The sequence below is a fragment of the Choloepus didactylus genome, chromosome 2, assembly GCF_015220235.1.
Source record: "Choloepus didactylus isolate mChoDid1 chromosome 2, mChoDid1.pri, whole genome shotgun sequence".
In the NCBI taxonomy this organism is placed as follows: Eukaryota; Metazoa; Chordata; class Mammalia; order Pilosa; family Megalonychidae; genus Choloepus; species Choloepus didactylus.
The window spans coordinates 20,100,233-20,120,423 of NC_051308.1; the positions used below are offsets into that span (position 1 = coordinate 20,100,233).

The window sequence follows — 20,191 nt, forward strand, 5'->3', positions numbered from 1 at the left end:
TTGTAATAACTGGGAAGAAGTTAAGATTGTTGCTTAGTAAAATCAATACCTTAAAACAATTATCAACTGGCCACTATAGGAAAGCTGGAGTAAGAGAGAAATTTTGGCACTGAAGCAATGTCAAAGGGAAAAAGATAACAACATTTGGAAGATATAAAGCATTCTGGTCACATCCTGCCTGAATGAGACAGCTCTCTAAAACACCCACCTCCCATTGTTATAGGCAAATTCACTGCCCAAAGCCAATCAATGTTCAGGTTCAGTTTTTTAGGTACCTTGATATACCAGGAAGGTGGTCCCTGGACATGGGTCATGAACATTCAAATCACTCAAATGAATTAATATCCACTAATGAATGAACTGACATTTTGCTTTATGTACTTGATCTTCTGTGAATTTACAGTGTCATTTAACTAAGCATCTGATCATTTCTAAGTAAACTAACTGAAGTTCAGTGTTTGGACCTAAAAACTAAGTCCTATCCCGACTCCCAGGGGTGTAAATCTCCCTGGCAACGCAGAGTATGACTCCCGGGGATGAATGTGGACCCGGCATCGTGGGACTGAGAGTATCTTCTTGACCAAAAGGGGGATGCAAAATGAGACGAAATAGTTTCAGTGGCTGAGAGATTCCAAATGGAGTCGAGAGGTCACTCTGGCGGACATTCTTATGCACTATATAGATAACACCTCTTAGGCTTTAATGTATTGGAATAGCTAGAAGTAAATACCTGAAACTACCAAACTCCAACCCAGCAGTCTGGACTCCTGAAGGCAATTATATAATAATGTAGATTACAAGGGGTGACAGTGTGATTGTGAAGACCTTGTGGATCACACCCCCTTTAGCTAGTGTATGGATGAGTGGAGGAATGGGGATAAAAACTAAAGGACAAATGGGGTGGGATTGGGGGATGATTTGGGTGTTCTTTTTTCACTTTTATTTTTTATTCTTGTTCTGGTTCTTTCTGATGTAAGGAAAATGTTCAGAGATAGATTGTGGTGATGAACGTATAACTATGTTATCATACTGTGGACAGTGGATTGTATCTCATGGATGATTGTATGGTGTGTGAATGTATTTCAATAAAACTGAATTTAATAAAAAAAAAAACAAAAACAAAAAAAAACAACTAAGTCCTAAACCCTTGACTACATGAGGCAGCTTTGGGTTAATCATACAGCCCTCTCCTGGTGATAACAACCTTTTGTCTTTGCTATACTTTACTTTCTTTTAAAACTTCAACAGTGATAAAGTTTAGAAGGAACTAATACAAACTATGTTTAGGGAAAAGAACTGATAGAATTTGGTGAGTGCTTAGATATGAAAGTTGAGGAAAAAACCCCATGTTTCTGGCTTGGAAGAATGAAAAAAGGAAGATATCACCACCCAAGATTTGAGAATACAAGAGGAGCTGAGAATGGATGGGTTGGCGATGAGATTATTTTTAGAATGCCCAAGAGACATTCAGGTGAAGCTGTTCAGCTGGGAGCTTGAAATGTGTCTAGAGTTCATGAGAGAAGTTTAGGCTATAGTTACAGATTGAACAGTTGTCAGCATACAGCAGGTGACAGATGAAACTGTCCAAGAAGAATTAAACAGAGGACTAGGTATCAAATCCTAACAACTAATATTTAAGAGGAAAGCAAAAGAGAAGGAGATAATGGGGTACACAGAGAAGGACTAGGCCAGGCAGGGCGGACTGAATCAAAAGTAAGTGTATCATAGAAGCCAAGAGAGGACTCTAAGTCAACTAGAGTAAGGACAAAAAAATGTCTCCTGGAGTTGGCAGTTAGGTCACTAATAATCTTAACAACTGCAACTTCAAACAAACCATACCAAAAGTAAAATACAGAATGGCCAAATAAAAATAGCTCACCTTGAAACCACAAATCTAGAAAATACGATAAAACATTAATCCTCTGTCCCATCCATTCAACTGACATTTCACATTTGACTTGCTATTTCATGGTAAGCCCTTCCTGGCACACAATTCCATTCTGTCTGTGACTGGGTCATGATGCAACAATGTCAAAAATATTGATTAAATTGAGTAATTACCAGAAAAACTCATTGGCTCAAAAAGTGGGGAAAAAAAAAATCTTGATTTATTCACTGAACTTCTGTAAGCGCACCAGTTGTTTTGTCATTATGCAAAGGAGGTGTATCTTTTCCTCCTTTTCTGTACCTATTCCTGTTCCTGCTCTATGTCACACTTGAATTTCCTATTTTTGCCTCATCTCTCATACGTTTACTTTCTATTCTCTGCTTTAAAGTTATAAAACCAGGAACCTCTTAAGATGCAGAACAATTTGTAACAATTTCCTGTTAAGATCATAAAATCAAATTGAAAGTTAAGAAAAAATGGCATCATATAGGTTGGGAAAAATGAGATATGTTATCTCACCCAATCATAAGCAAACTATCTGCAATGGTTTTTGCATGTTAATTCTTTTGTGTCGTATTTCTAATTCCTGATCCAAACCAACACAATATAGTAAATATATACTTTTGTGCCTATAATCATTAACAACTTCTTGTGGATTGGAGAAATGACTACATCTAAAGATTTCAACTTTTCATTAAAAAAAAGTATATAGATATCCATATTACTAACAATAATATCTCTAGTGACTCAAGTGAACAAAAATAACATGCCTTTTTCTTCAGTTTAGTTTCAGGTTTTAATTGTGCTATGAAGGAAAATACGAAAACAGAGAAATAATTTAAGAGAAACACACAACAGTCTTCGTTTAAATTTGTGATGCCCCACTAAGATATATGCTTCAGCAAGTCACACAATGAAAACACTGAAAGAGATGTGCTTACTTGAAAAGCTATACTGCTGACATGCTACTCTTATAGACTATTAAGTGTGGAGGGAATAAGATGATGAACAAAAATCATGTACTTCTCCCTCTCAACTGGAATAAATGGTTTTTCTTCTATTATTCTTTGCTGATGATATCCAGGCAAATTATTCATCACTATTTTCTTCCCTAAACCAATAAGCCCAGTTAGGCTAGATGCAGAAAATAGAATATCTATGTAAAACTAAACACAATTTCAACAAAAACAGGATTTGTATGATAATAAAGAGTATTTTATTTTTAAAAGTTTATTGTTTCTTTTTCTAAAGCTAGTACATACTTATTACAGGACATTTAGAAAATAGATAAACACACACACACACACACACACAAATAAAAGAAAAATCATCCAGAATCCCACGCTCCAGGTGGTAGTCAGTGTTATATATCTGCATGTTTTTAAAAGAAAAACTATTACTCAGAGGTAATGAAAACTCAAAGGTCAATTTAGCATAGAGAGCTTAAAGGGAAATAAAGACCAGAAGGCTATAGGCATTAAAAATCTTAATAATTAAAATGGCATGGCCAGTCATTGTTTTGGAACAATACTTCCCATCATCAGTACTTACTGCCAGATATACTATCCTGAACACCAGGATGCAGTCACCAAGGGAGGCAAATTCCTCCCACCCCCAACTTTTTATTTAGAAAAACTTCAAACCTATAGAAAAGTGGAAATTAACACCCAAATCACCTAGATTCACCAACTGTTAACATTTTGCCACATTCGCTTCCTCGTTTTCTCTATACATACATATTTTTCTGTTGTGGTTGAACCACCTGACAGTAAAATGCAGGTATCATGACACATCACCTTTAAATACTTCAGCATGTACTTCCTAAGAACAAGGACATTTTAAGGGAAAGGAATATTTTTTGTGGATTAATCCAAAATTTCTAATTCTTCTTCTAAGATGATCAATATAATGGGGTAGGCCCCGTGGAATTGTGATTAGCTTGAAACATTAAAGTTTTTTCTTTCTTTTTGCCCACACTGTGTGTGACTTCCTCTTGAACAGTTTCTTAACCTTGGCATTATTGACAATTGGGGCTGGATAACTATTTGTTTTGCAGGCTGTGTACTGTAAGATGTTTAGCAACACCCCGGTTTTCCAAAAATGTCTTCAGAGATTGCTAACTGCCTAAGGGGAGGGAAGGGATGATGGGAGGGATGGTGCAAAACTGTCCCTCTGAGAAACACTGATCTGGAAGAATAGGATAGCCCAAATCCAGCTGAGTCATAGTGGTAATAATGACAGCATACATTCATTTACTGAATGGCAGCATGTTCTAAAGCATTCTACATGTATTTAATCAGAACAATCCTCTGAATTGGGTAATATAGCACTGCCATATTACAGATAAGGAAATAGAGCGAGGTTAAGTAACTTACACAAAGTCACAGACCCATGAAGTAGCAGAGCAAGGATTCAAACTCACCCTCACCCACAAGTGTACCCATTCAGGCACTGATACTAAACGTGCAAGCACATACTTACTCCCGGGTATACCATTTTTCTCTTTCCTACTCATACCAGTCCTCAAAAGTCTTTTGTGAACATCAACCCTACACCAGCTTCAAATCTTTTCGGGTAGCACCTAATACAATACTGGTGTTCCTTGTCTCCTTGAATAACATAAATTTTCCTATGAGAATCACAGGAGTTTTGAGTTAGGTTCTGTCCATGTTAGTCGTGATTAGAAAAGGACTCTAGCTGATGACATGTTCAATCTTAAAGGAGCTTACCAATTAATTAACGTAGAAAAAATGTTTACAATAGTGCCTGGCACACAATAAGTTAAGAACTGTATCAGTGTTAGCTCTTTTCTCCTCACTAGTTTATATACTCCCTTAAAGGCAGGGAGCTTTGTGTTGTGCCCTGATATAGCCCTAGTTATTAGAACAATGCATGGCACATGGTAAGTTCTCAATACATATTATCTGAGTAAATGAATAAACAAATCAAAGAACGACTTCCTTCAAAAACTGAGATCCAGCACTAGCCAGTACCACTTAATTGAGGCACGACTCATCATTAAAAGTAAAACAAACCTTTGGTAGTGTATACTGAATTTAAAAAGGAAAAAAAGTTCATACAGGAAATTAAAAAGAATAAAAGGACATAGGAAAATAGGTATTCTAATATATCATTCATGACTATTCAAATTGATACAAATTACTAGACACCCTCTGGGAAGGAATCATACAACTTAAAAATGTGTATACCCTTTGACCCAACAATTCATCTTAAGAAAATAACCAGTTATGTACACAAAACAGAGGTGTAATGATGTTCACTACAATCTTTTCATAATATTGAAAAACTGGAAATAACATCAATATCCAACTACAAAGGGTTAAATGATAATATTTCTATACAGTGTACTTCTATGCAGTCATTAAAAAATGAAATTATATAAAAAATATTCATGTTAAACAAAGAAAATGAATAAATTATAAAAAAGGTTGAACAGTACAATCTTAATAACTACACATGCATCTGCCTCCCCATCCCCTTTCTCTATATATAAACAGGAAAAAAAAATGTCTGGAAAAATAGAAACCAAAATGTGAAAACTGATTACCTCCAGATTATGGAATTTTGGTGGTCTTAATTGTTTAATTATTTTCTTTCAGTTTATCTGCATTTTCTGTTTTTTCCAATGTGTTTTAGTTGTGCTTTTTATAAAAAATGTTTTCTTTTATTTCATATAAATGAAATAAAGGAAATCTGTTTGACATTCACAGAATTAACATACCTAGTTTCAACTACTTGTACTCAGCAACCCCAAGACTGGTGGTAGGAAAGCTTCTTAGTTGGTCAGTGGAGCTGGACAATTGTCTAGCTTCCACATCTTAAATCAGCATTGATGTTCAGGAATAACTCTATAGCTGGTCTAAAGTGAATCCCAGAGATGTCTGGGAAACTGACCCCTATTCTGGTACCAAAGCACTGAGTTCAGGAATGTACTCTGACATAACCAGATAAGACAGAAGCTGATGGATGGATAATCTGTTTGTGCCTCATTGTGTAATACTCTGCAACCATATTGTGTTTTAACTCCACGATTGATGAAGGGCACCTGGCCAGGTGAGGTGATCTCTAGCATGTCTATTTAAGACAGTGCTCACAGGAATCCAGAAGGTGCAAGTTACATTTTTAGACATCAGATATAAACCACAACTGTTCTCCCCTTGGAGAAGTTTTATTTATCTTGAGAACTGTGGCTTATCTCTCTGCCATCATTCTGAATGTACTTTTTTTTTTTTGTTTTAGATAAGTAAATTGTTTGATTTACCCACGTGTTACCTGTGTTTCATCTTTCTATCAATCCATACCTTTCACTATCCTTTCTCATTATGACAGTTGTGTGTTTGTTCTCTTATCCACTACATAAACAGTAGTCAGATGTATCTGACACTTTTTGAGAAGTGTGGTTTTGGAAACTTTGAGGCATCGTGAAGATCTCTGGCTGTATGAATGCAGACTGCTACCTTTTAGGACATTCGAGTTGGTACCCTCATTGACCATTCAGGAAAGCTGCCTTGGCTCAACAAATACTAAGTGCCTGCCTCTGAAGACACACAACCATTTCTACAAAGAACTGCATTAGCGCTACAGTCTTTTCACTACACCAGGTACCTCTGGTAAGATGAACTGTTCCACAGGTTTGTACCACAGCTTGTTCACCTGCACACCACAGCTGGGAGGACTAAAGCGAGCACTGAAGAGGGCCTCCTACAAATTAGAAAAAGAGAGAGAGAGGCAAGAAATACAAATATGAAACAAGAAAAAACTTTATATTTATACACTGCATATGCTTACAAAAGTTTTCAAATTCCTTACATCTTGATCAACTAAATTGTCAGTGGCCCAAACCATGGTTACTAACATTGTTCTGTTGTGTTTTGGGCATCATTTGGGTTTTCTAGTGCAGTCATGGTCATTAAATAACAATATTTACCATAACCAAAGTTGTCATGAAGTTCTCAAACAATATTTAAATATAATCTATGTAACCTTAAAAAACCAAACTTTGAAATGAAAAGCATTAGGGGAAATGGGAGATATTGTTAAATTAAGCCAACATCTTAGGACATCACAACTCCCCAAAGGGTAAAGAATAAACTAAAAGATCACAGATTCCTACATGAAACAAAAGTACCCAGGAATTTCCATTCAAAAAGAACATTCGGGGGGAAAAAAAAGGAATATAAAAGAGGATTCATTTTCATTACATATATTAATTGTTTTCTTTGGGCCCTCCTGCTTTTGTTTTCAGGAAGAACATTTCCTTATTCTCATGTCTATTCTTATATACCAACTTACCACAGCTGAAACATTTGTTAATGCCATCAAGACTATGCAGAAGGTCAGAATTAAGGAGATTTAATGGCTAGGTCTCTTTCTTTCATTAACACTAGTTCTTGGCAATGGGCAGGGGTAGGGGGAAATCCTTTATGCATTAAGACAATGAGTGTACCCATCAGCATCCACCTTAGACTAGGCCTTCCTTGAGGACAAAGATTATTAACCATTCCCTGAGCTAAAAATGTGGTGATTATAGTTAAATCAACATGATCATAATATTTTGTACACATGAACAAAACTGATTAATAACCCAAACATTATGAAAAAAATACTCTCTAATAAGAAATTAAATGTGTCAAAAAATTTGAGATCAATCATAATTTCTACATAAGAATAACAATGGAATTCAGAATATTGTTATTTCAGTAACCTAATTGAGCTTCTATATCAATGAAACCTTTAGCACAATAATATATGGACTTCCATAATTGGTTAACTTGAAGATAAAGCTCTTCTCACAGCAATCATAGTGGCTGGAATAAAAACAACACCCAAAAGGGAAGCTAAGCAACCTGTAATTACGCCTAGAAGTCACCTCCAGAGAACCTCTTTTGTTGCTCAAATGCGGACTTTCTCTTTCTAAGCTTAACTCTGCAAACAAATTCATCACCCTTCCCCAGACATGGGACAGGACCCCCCAGAAGAATGAATCTCCCTGGCAACGTGGGACAGATTCCGGGAATGAGCCTGACCCTGGCATCTAGGGATTGAGAATGCCTTTTGACAAAAAGGAGGAAAAGAAAGGCAACAAAATAAGGTTTCAGTGGCTAAGAGAATTCAAATAGAGTCAAGAGGCTATCCTGGAGGATACTACTATGTAAGCTTCACCTAGATATGCAAAATGGCCACAGTATGATAAGCCCAAGTCAACAGTAATCTTGAAAACCCTAAAGAATACCTGGATCCCTATCTAAGACTCTATAAAAGTTGCACTCACTAAGTTTATTCTTCAGAAACTTAAATCCTTCAGAAAAATCCTATACCAGCTAAGTACCAAAACCCAGAGGCAATAACCTCTTCAAAAACATCAACCAGATGTGTTCCCTTTTCCCATAATGTCCAATACCCCTTTTCTACATGAACAAGTTAGGGTGGTCACTGCCTAGACATCCCTGATGACTGGGAAAGTCATTAAATTAGAGGAAGGAGTAGCAACAGACAAGATGAAATTTAACAAAGGATTATGAATATTGAATCGCTATATAATTTTCTTTCTCTTACTTGCAAGGGTATTAGAATAGCTAGAAGGAAAGAACTGAAATGGTGGAACTGTAACCCACAGCATCCTTTGAAATTTGTTCTATAGCTACTTGTTAAATTGTTATTTGAAAGCTATCACCTTTTTGTATACATGTTATATTTCACAATAAGAAAATAACTGGAAAAAACTGCACTTGGAAAGTTACCACTTCTATATATATATATGTTATATTCTACAATTTTTTTAAAAAAAAGTTTATTTATAAAAAGAAAAAACAATACCCCAAATATAACTGCATGGGTTTCCATGGTTCAATCATCAGTAGGATTTGTCATCTTTCTCTTAAATTTATGTCAATAAGCACTTTCACAAACTACACTGTATTCTTTACAGGAAGTAGGAATAGAAAAAATAAAGTTAACCTTAAATTGATTTGTATATTTATTGGTGCTCTAACATTGTATCCATTGCTATGTAACAACAATCAACATTAACATAACACAAAACATTTCTAAAGATGCTTAAAAAAAGTGAACAGAGTTATGCCTCCAGTAGTATCAGACTAATCCTCCTATAAAACAAAGATGAACTCTGTACAAAACTTTTAAAAAAACACAGCTATTTGAAGGCACTGGAAGGCAAACAAAAACAGGCCGAAACTGAAGAAGAATTAGCACTTGAAAGAAGGGAAGGGCACTGGGTATGTGTCTTCCTTTTTTTTTTTTTTAAATAGCTTTCGGCCTGATGGCAGGACTCGAGGGGCAACTAACACTTAGATAAAAACTCTGGTCTTTCTGGTTGAAAACCCATTGGGGAATGAGGGCAAACACAGCAGCTAAGAAGTGAGAAGGAAAACCTCCAGAAAGGAAAGGGTCACAGGGGGAGATCTTCAAATTTTTCACATAAATTCTGCCCAAATCTGTGGCTGACGCAAAATACCCATTCAAGGCAGAATCCAAACAGCCCATCTAAGGCCAAAAGAACAGAATAGAGATTTAAACTGCTGCCCACTGTAAGGGATACAGAGTTTAGAGTCTGTGTCCAGCCAATTTAACTGCCAGCTCAAACAAAAAATTCAATAATTTTTAGAGGAATATAAGAGAATCAAGAGTTTCTACTATGAATTATCACAATATACAATCCAAAGTTACAAAACATAAGATAAAAGAGGAAAATGTTACCCATACTAAAGAGAAAGGGTGGTGATAAAGACAGACTCCCAAGATGACTCAAATGTTGGAATAAGCAGACAGGGATTTCAAAACTGTTATTTACAACACTTAGGACTGTAGAGAAAATATGCTTATAACGAATGAATACTTAGGAAATATTAGAGAGACAGAAATTGTAAAAAAGAGTAAAATGGAAATTCTAGAACTAAAATGTACAGTATTTTAAAATTAAAAAATTTTAAATTAAAAATGGATAGGTTTAACAGATTTGAGATGACAGAATAGTCAGTGAACTTGAACAGAGATTAAGAGAAATTATCTAAATCTGAAAAACAGAGAGAAATATTGGAAAAAAAAATGACACTGTGTCAATGATCTGTGGGACAATACCAAAAGGTCTAACATACATGTAATTGGTTCCTGGGAGGGGAGAGAATGGGGCAGAAAGTTTTTGAAAAAATAATAGCTGAAAATTTCCAAAGTTTGTTAAAATACATAAATTTACAGACTCAAGAAACTTGGCAAACCCTGGGCAAAAGACAAAGAAAAACTACACTAATATATGAGGTTGGCTGAACATTCCCAAATTAACCCAATTACTTAAAACCAAAAACAAAGAGGAAAGTCTTAAAAGCAGCTGGAGGGATGGGGGGGCAACGATGACACATTACATACATCATCCATGGGAAGAAGAAGATGGATGGCAGATTTCTCACCAGAAAAAATGGAGGCCAGAAGACACCAGAATGACATATTTAAAATACTGAACAGGAGAAAAAAAAAAGTCAACCCAGAAAATATCCTACAAGAATGAAAAAGAATAAAGGCAAAATAAAAACATTTTCAGAAAGACAGGAAAATAAGCAAATTCATTACCAGTAAACTTGTACTAGAATAAATGCTAAAGGATGTTTTTTGGGCTGAAGAGAAATGATACCAGATGGAAACTTGGGTCTTCAGGAAGCAATGAAGAGAAACAAAATGGGAAATATGTGGGCAAATATAAAATACTACTTTTTCCCTAAATTTCTTTCATATACATTTAGCTGTTTAAAGCAAAAATTATAACTGTACCTTGGGATTTACAGTGTATGTAGATGTAATACATATGACAAGTACAGAAAAAAAGATGGGGGATAGTAAATGGAAATATATAGCTGCAAGTTTCTTGTATTTTACATAAAGGGCTACAATGTTAACTTTAAGAAGACTGAGAAGTTCAGGACATATATTGTAATCCTTATGTCACCCCCACACATACAAAACAATACAACCAAGAGCTAAAAAGACAATACAGAAATTAAAATGTAATTCTGAAATACATTCTACTAATCCAAAAGGAGGAGGAAAGAAGGATGAGAGAAACAATAAAAGGTGAAACAAACAAAAAACAAAATGAAAAACTGAAATCTGACATAAATAATTGCATTAAATGTAAATGGAATAGATCAACATGGTGGTGTTAGATATCCCCATGAACATTCACCCTTAGCTAAATAAAAGGGCAGGTTCAACTCTCTTGCAACTCTGGAGGATGGCTGAGACTGGAGAAAGACTCAATGAATGCTGGATCGGGGAAAAAAAAATACTACCATGCAAAAGCAGGAGGAGAACACTGGGACAAATTTACTGATCTGGAAACCACCCCCCCAACAACACACACACACACACACACACAACACACACACACCACACAGTCCGATCTGTGCAGTTTATGTGATTCATGGCAGAGACTCCTGCAGTCTCTGAGTACAGAGCCATTCTGAGGCCTGAGGTCACACAGAACCACAGCATCACTTTAGCACCCTGCAAGTGTACATTCAAAGTGTCTTCCTTAAGCCAGAGTGATTCACGGTGGAACTCTGGCAAATTGTGGGCACTCTTAGCCTGGCTCCTAAGGGTCTAATTGCTGGTGCACATAAATGAAAATATTGTTTGTTTGTCTTTGTATGTTGATACCATCTGGCTCCATGTAGGGCAGATTCAGGGTACAGGTCAGGATCCCCTAAATTGGAAGTTACCTGGGGCAGAAAAGCTGCACAGAATGGGGGAGTGGAGTCACTGAAAGGCAATGTGGACCCAGGAATGAAAGGTGGAGTAAACAAGTGTCCAGAGCACTGGAGTGAAGCTGAGCAAACCACATCAGCTGTATAAAAACAAAGAGAACAGCACAGGAATCCTGAAAAGGAACAGAGAAAAGGAAATCCTCTCCAGGAGGAGAAATACTTGCACTTACAAGGGAAATCTTGAAAGTTACTGTGTATACCTAGGGCAATACACAGTTTCAGAGAAACTGAAGAAAAGCTGAACTGTTAACCATGGGCTATTGTAAAAGTTCAATGCAAACCAGGCCAGGGGTTGAAAAAAATTCTTAACACACAGCCAGCCTACACTAAAACCTTAGGAAAGGAGGGAAACTGACTTTCCAGAGTTAGCACCTCAAAATAATCAAAATGTCCAGCATCAACAAAGGATCACAAGTCATACAAATAACCAGAAGAGATGGCTCATTCAAGGAACAAATTAAACAAAAGAGGTAGCAAAGACATTGAAACAACTAATCAATACGTTCAGCAAATTGCCTAAATAAGTTAAAAGAGCTAAAGGAAAACATGGACATAAAACTGAAAGAAATGAAGAAGATGATGTGTGAACAAAAAGAAGAATTAGAAAATTTAAAAAGGAACAAAAATAACTGATGGTGATTAAAAACACAATAACAGGGATTAAAAAATACACTAGAGGAGATTAGCTGTGTGACCTTAGACAAGTTGCTTTACTATTCAGTGCCTCAGTCTGCTTTTCCCCAAAATGGAGATATAATAGAACCTACCTCATTAGCTCATGGTAAGAATTACAAGATCCAATAAATGTAAAATGATTAGAACAACAACAACAACAACAACAACAAAAAATACACTAGAGGAAATCAACAGATGTGAACAGGCAGAAGAAAGAATCAGTGAACTAAAAGATGGACAGTCGAAACCATACATTCTAAAGAGAAGATAGAGAGTAGAATGAAAAAAAAAGTGAGCAGAGCCCAAGGAACCTATGGGACAAAATGAAGCATACCACTATATGTATTACAGGAGTCCCAGAAAGAGAGGGGAAGGAAGAAGGAACAGATAGAATATTTGAATAATGGCTGAAAATTTCCCCAAAGGGAAAAAAGGACATGAATATACACATCCAAGAAGCACAACAAACACCAAACAGACCTACTCCAAGACATATCATAAGCAAAATGCTGAATGCCAAAGATAAAGAGAAAATTCTGAAAGCAGCAAAAGAGAAGCGATTAGTCACATACAAGGGATCCTCAACAAGATTAAGAGCCAATTTATCATCAGAAACCATGGAGGTGAGAAAGCAGTGATACAACATATTTCAGGTAATGAAAGAGAAAAACTATCAACCAAGAATTCTTTATCTGGGAAAACTGTCCTTCAAAAATAAGGGAGAGTTTAGGACATTCACAGATAAACAAAACCTAAGTGTTTGTCATCAAGAAACCTATCCTACAAGAAATGCTACCCTCAGATTGAAAGGCAAGGGCAGTACAGAATAGCTAGCAGTATGAAGAAATAAAGATCTCTGGTAAAGGTAACAATATGGGTAAATACAAACCCCAGGATTACTGTACTCCAGGTATGTAACTACTCTGTATTTCCTGTAAGATACTGAATAAGAAATTAGTGTATTTCTGTTATGGACACCCAAAATCTGAAGAGGTAATATGTGACAAAAACAACATAAAAGAGGAGGAACAGGGGTTAGGATCACAGGCTGTGTATACTATTGAAGTTAAGCTGGTACCATTTCAAATTGGTAGGTTATAGATATAGGTTAATTCAAATCCCATGGGAATCATAAAGAACGTATTTAATATATACAGAAATAGAAATGAGAAAGGGATCAATCTGTTACATTACAAAAGATCAACTATACACAAAAGAAGGCGGCAAAACAGGAAAAGAGGGACAAAAAAGATATAAGATGTACAATAAACAAAGGACAAAATGGGTAAAGTCCTGCCTTATCAGTATTTACACTGACTGTAAATGGATTAAACTCTACAATCAAAAGACCCAGATTGGCAGAATAGATAAAGAAGCATGATCCAACCATACGCTGTTTACAAGAAACTCACCTTAGACACCAAGACACAAACAGACTGAAAGTAAGGGGATGGAAAAAAATATTCCATGCAAATAGTCGCCAAAAGAGGGATGGGGTAGCTGTACTAATATCAGACAAAATAGACTTTGAAGTAAAAAAACTGTTACAAGAGACAAAGAAGGATACCATATATTAATAAAAGGGTCAATCCATCAAGAATATGTAACAACTATAAACATATGCACCTAATCACAGAGCCCCAAAATAAATGGGGCAAACATTGACAAAATTGCAGGGAGAGGTTGACTTCTGGGGAAGATGGCAGAGTAGGAAGCTCTAGGACTCAATGTTCCACCAAAGCAATTATGAAACAGGCAGGAACTGTCTGAAACAATTATTTTGAAACTCTGGAGGCCAGAAGAATACTGTACAGCATCCAAGGAAGAACAGGAGGAAAGGCCGATAAAATTACAGTAAAGAACAGAAAATTACTCTTTCTCTGTGCGGAGTTCAGCAGAGCCCACCCAAACCCCCTTCACAGCAGGCCGCTGTGGAGTCCAGCCCCTGGTGAACTGCTGCTGATAGAAAGGGACATGAAAATCCTCCTCCCCAAGAACAGGGTAGACATGCCTGATCACTTATCATGCCTTTTGAAAGTTGATCATCTAAGATTTTGTAGTTGCTTGGGTCTGTGTTGAATGTCTCCTTTGGGCACTTGGTTTGTCGGTAATTCCCAGTCAAACCAGGACTGGGGTCTCAGACAGGAGGTGCAACCCTTTTCAGAAGTCCACTAGGGGTTGGGAAGAAAAGTGGTTGGCCAGAGTGCACTTTCCCTGTCTCCCCAGCACGATCATGGCTTTTGATTAGTGAATTCAGATCATTAGAATCCGGCTCTGAGGGTAGCCAGGGTTTCAGTCCGCCCTGAAAAAAGGTCGTGGCAGTCATTCTTTCAACCCCGCCCTGGACAAAGAAGACAGCAGCCACTGCTTCAATACTCCCCGAAGAGGGGCAGAGGTGACAGAGATTTAAAGATGTAGCCTTTCCTCAGGGCTGTGGAGGACAGTCAGCTGAAGCGCAGGCCAGGAAAGCTAAGCTTTGGGGAACCGTTGGAGAAGTTCTTGCTGCCCTCCCTAATAGCCTCTCCACGGTGCTTTGGAGCTGGTATGCGCCCTCTTCGTGGGTCCCTGGACCTACTTCGGCTGGGAGAGAGTGCCTTGGGAAAGCCCTCTCCGGGGGTGTCCTTTCTCCCAGAATTTGCCCTTCAGGCAAAAGCAGCTTGAGATAATGAAGGGAATGTTAAAAAAACATACAGGCAGATAGTCTGGGGCAAAGGCCTGTCAGCTTCAAACACCTGGGAGAGGAAGATTTGTCTCCTGGGAAACAGAGGGAGCAGCAAAATTCCTGTAAGGGACAAAGATGGTCATTATACTGATAAAGGGGACAATTCAACAGGAAGACAACAATTCTAAATACACATGAACCTAATAAAAGAGCCCAGAATATATGAAGCAAATACTGACAGATTTAAAGGGAGAAACTGACGGTTCTATTTTAATAGTAGGAGACTTTAATATACCACTCTCAATAATGGATAGAACATCTAGTAAGAAGATCAATAAGTAAGTAAAGGATGTGAATGATACACTGAACCAACTAGACCTAACAAACATATATTCGGAATTCTGCATACAACTAACTATAGAACATTTAGAAGATCAATAAGGAAACAGAAGACTTGACTGATACTCTAAACCAGCTAGAATGAACAGACATATATAGAATACTTTACCCAATAGAAACAAAATTCACATTCTTCTCGTGTGCACAGGGATCATTCTCCAGGACAGACCATATGTTGGCTGGGTCACAAAACAAGCCTCAATAAATTAAAAAATAATGAAATCATACAATGTATATTCTTCAACCACAATGGAATGAAGTTAGAAATCATTAACAGAGGGAGAAATGGAAAATTTACAAATATGTGGAAATTAAACAACATACTCTTAAACAACCAATGGGTTAAAAAGGAACTAAGAAGTGAAATTAAGAAATATCTTAAGGCAAAATAAAATGAAAATACAACATGCCAAAACTTATGGGATGCATCAAAGGCAGTGCTGAAAGGGAAATTTATAGCTCTAAATACTTACATTAGAAGAGAAGAACGACTTCAAATCAGTGACCTAACCTCAAAACTGGAAGAACTAGAAAAAGAAGAGCAAACTAAACCCAAACGAGAAGAAGGAAGGAAATAACAAGTTTTAGAGTGGAAAGAAATGAATTAGGGAAAACAAAACAAATCAAAACAAAAACAATAGAGAGAATTAACAAAACCAAAAGTGATTCTTTGAAAAGATCAATAAAATTGACAGCTCTTTAGCTAGATGACAAAGAAAAAAGAGAGAGGATACAAATGAAAATCAAAATGAAAAGGGGCTATTACCATAGATCCCACTGATACAAAAAGGACTATAAGAGGATAATATGAACAATTGTATGCCAATAAATTAGATAACCTAGATGAAATGGAAAAATTCTTAGAAACACAAACTACTTTAATTTTTCCTAATAAGCTTCTAAAAATATTTTTCTCTATAGAGGTCTTGTGCAACTTAAATATATTCCCAAGAAGAAACAGAAGATCTAAACAGAACTATTATACTATAAAGAATTAAATTAGTAATCAAAAACTTCCCAACATAGAAAAGCCCAGAACCAGAAGACTTCACAGGGGAATTCAACCAAACATTCAAAGAATTAACAGCACTCAAACTTTTCCAAAAACCTGAAGAGGTGGGAACTCTTCCTAAATCATTTTATGAAACCAACATTATCCTAATACCAAAACCAGATCAAGACATCACAAATAAACTACAGACTGATTTCCCTTATGAACACTGATGCAGAAATCCTCAATAAATAATAGCAAATCAAATCCAACAGCATATTAAAAGAATTATATGCACCATGATCAGTGGGATTTATCCCGGGAATGCAAGGGTGGTTCAACCTAAGAAAATCAATGTAATATACCATAATAACAGAATGAAGGAAAAAATATGGTATCATTTCAGTTGATGCAGAAGAGGCTTTTGACAAAATCCAACATCACTTCATGATAAGCACACTCAGAAAAATAGGAATAGAAGAACTTCCTGAATATGTTAAAGGGCATATATAAAAAACTCACAGCTAACATTATATTCAACAGCAAAAGACTGAAAGCTTTCCCCCTGAGACCAGGAGGAAAACAAGGATGCCTGCTTTCACCAGGGATATTCAACATTGTACTGGAAATCCTTTCTAGAACAAAGGCAAGAAAAAGAAAAAGGCATCTGAATCAGAAAGGAGAAAGTAAAACCATCTCTACTTGCAGATGGCATGTCCCTCTATATAGAAGGTTCCAAAGAACCTATAAGAACTGATAACGAATTCAGCAAAGTTGCAGGCTACAAGATTAACATGCCAAAAAGCGTTGTGTTTTTACCCACCACCAATGAAGATTCTGTAATGGAAATTAAAAAAAAATATATCCTATTCACAGTAGCTCATAAAAGAATAAAATACTTAGGAATAAATTTAACCAATTAGGTGAAGGAACTGTATACTGAAAGCTACAAAACATTGCTGAAAGAAATAAAGTTAGACCTAAATAAAAGGCAAAACATCTCACGTTCATGGAAAGGAAGACTTAATATCATTAAGATGTCAATATTACTCAACGCTACCTATTCAATGCAATACCTATTAAAATCCCAGCAGCCTTTTGGCAGAAATGGAAAGGCTGATACTCAAATTCATATGGAATTGCAAGAGGACCCAAGTAGTCAAATCAATATTGTAAAGAACAAAGTTGGAGGTCTCACGCTTCCTGATTTCAAAACTTACTACAAAGCCCCAGTACTCAAAACACTGTTACTGGCATAAAGACAGACACAGACCAATTAAAAAGAATCGAGAGTTCAGAAATAAACCCACCTATGGTCAAATGATTTCTGACAAGGGTGCCAAGTACATTAAATGGGGGAAAAATTTTTTTTTCAACAAATGGTGTGAGGAAATCCATATGCAAAAGAAAAAAGTTAGATCCCTACCTTATATTATATACAAAAAATAACTCTAAATGGATCAAGGACCTAAATATAAGAGCTAAAACCATCGAACTCCTAGAAGAAAATATAGGGGGGGAACCTTTATAACCTTGGATTTGGAAGTGATTTCTTACATAAGACACCAAAAGTATAAGCAACAAAAGAAAACACAGATAACACGTACTTTGCCAAAATTTAAAATTTTGTATATCAAAGGACATTGTCAAGAAGGTAAAAAGACAACCTACAGCGTGTCTACAGAATGGGAGAAAAGAATGTAAATTATATATCTGATAAGGCTTTAATATCCAGAATATATAAAGAACTGCTACAACTCAACAACAAAAAGACAAATAACCCAATTTACAAATAAACAAAGGATTTGAATTGACATTTCTCTTAAGAAACTGCACATATGGCCAATATGCACATGAAAGATGCTCTCCATCATTAGTCATTAGGGAAATGCAAATCAAAACCACAAGATTACACTCCATACCCACTAGGATAGTTATCGTTAAAAAACAGAACATAATAAGCGTGGGCTAGGGTAAGTGTTGCACTTTAGAATAGTGCAGCCACTGTGGAAATGAGTTTGGCAGCTCTTCAGATAATTGAAAATAGAATTATCAAAAGAATTGAAAGCAGGTACTTGAACAGATATTTGTACACTAATGTTTATAGCAGTATTATTCACAGTAGCCAAAACGTGGAAGAAACCCAAGTATCCATCAATAGATGAATGGTTAATGAAAATGTGGCATATACATACAATGGTATATTATTCAGTCATAAAAAGGAATGAAGTTCTGATTCATGCTACAAAATGGATGAACCCTGAAGATATCACGTTGAGTGAAATAATAAGCCAGATGCGAAAAGACAAATTTTGTATGATCTTGCTTATATGAAATACCTAAAAGAAACAAATTTCAGAGAGACAGATGGTGGTTTACAGGTTATAAGGGGAGGGGTCAGGGAGTGGCAAGAGGAAGTTACAGCTTAATGGGTGAGTAGTTTCTGTTCGAGACGATGGAAAAGGAGGGGTAATGGATGTTGGTGATGGTAGCACAAAATTGTGAATATAATGAATAATACCGAATTGTACACTTGAATGTGGTTAAAATGGGAAAATCTGTCCTCTATATTGGTTACTATAACAAAAAATTTAAAAAGAAACAACAAACAAAATGTAAATGGAATAAACATTCCACGTAAAAAGTACAGATTCTTAGACTGCATAAAAAGGAAAATCCAAGTATATGCTGTCTACAAGACAATTTTCAGCAATATATAAATAAAAGATAATACATTGTGACTAAGAGTGGTTTATCCCAAGAATACGAGACTGATTTAACACTCCAAAATCAATAAATGTAATTTTCTGCACTAACAGAATAAAGCAGAAAAACCCTGGAAACATTCCAGATGTCCATCAACAGAATGAATAAATCATTGTATATTGCTGGAATGCTACTAAGCAATTAGATGAACAAAATGGAAAAATTCACTGACATAACAACATGGATGCCTCAAAAACATGTTGAGTGAAAGAAGCCTTACATAAGAGAATACTTAATATATGATTCCATTTATAGATGAAGTTCCAGAATAGGCAAAACTAGCTTATGGTTAAAAGAAATCTTACCAGGGGTTGCTTCTGGGGGATGAAATAAGGACTGACAGGGTAGGAACTGAGGGAACTTTCCAAGGTGATATGTTTTATATCTCGATAGGAGTTTGGGTTACACAGGCTTATGCATTTTTAAAAAGTGACTGAATGTACTTAAATTTATCTTCAAAAAAAACAAATTATTAAAATCTAGTTAATGATATGCATGCATGTGTTTAGGGTTCAAGTGTACTAATATCTTCAACTTACTCTGAAATAAAGAAAGAGTAAGTTAGATTGATAAAAGGCTATATATGTAACAAAGCAAATATAGCAAAATGTTAACTATGGTAGAATCTAATTGCTGGATATACAGTGTTCACTATATAATTCTTTCAAGTTTTCTGTATTTTTAAAACCCAGGATAGATCTTTCCAAATACAATTCCCTGCTATACTCCTTCAGATATACCATGTAGGTATATCAGATTTTGCAAACTTTCAGAAACAGAGTAAACTGTGTTGGTTTTAATTTTTATTTCCTTTATTATTACCAAAAAAACCACACCAAAAACAGAAAAAAAAACACACCAAAAACAAAAGATTAAAGCTGTTCGCCTTGTATTATAATGATACACTTTTAGGGCTGTAAGAAAGTGTCAAAAATACTCATTTAGTCCTAAGAGTCTCACATTTATATCCATTCCCAACTTTTGAAGTTGGGGGAATTTTTTTTGGGGGGGGGGTT

General features: G+C 36.0%; 2 protein-coding genes across 4 annotated transcripts in view; one reads left to right on the forward strand and one right to left on the reverse strand.

The window, feature by feature from the left end:
* The window catches only part of TBCE (tubulin folding cofactor E), a 157,904-nt gene extending 154,821 nt beyond the window's left edge, over positions 1-3,083 (forward strand). The window contains exon 18 of one of the 2 annotated variants that reach the window (XR_005214542.1): positions 2,671-3,083. The gene's annotated coding sequence lies outside the window, so the exon portion shown is untranslated. The remainder of the gene's footprint in view (positions 1-2,670) is intronic. The other variant, XR_005214543.1, reaches the window with a different exon arrangement.
* Positions 1-20,191, reverse strand: part of B3GALNT2 (beta-1,3-N-acetylgalactosaminyltransferase 2) — a 64,703-nt gene that overhangs the window by 20,517 nt on the left and 23,995 nt on the right. For both annotated transcript variants that reach the window (XM_037821539.1, XM_037821545.1), the window contains one exon: positions 6,515-6,610. In XM_037821539.1, the coding sequence (XP_037677467.1) occupies positions 6,515-6,610 (96 nt within the window). The remainder of the gene's footprint in view (positions 1-6,514; positions 6,611-20,191) is intronic.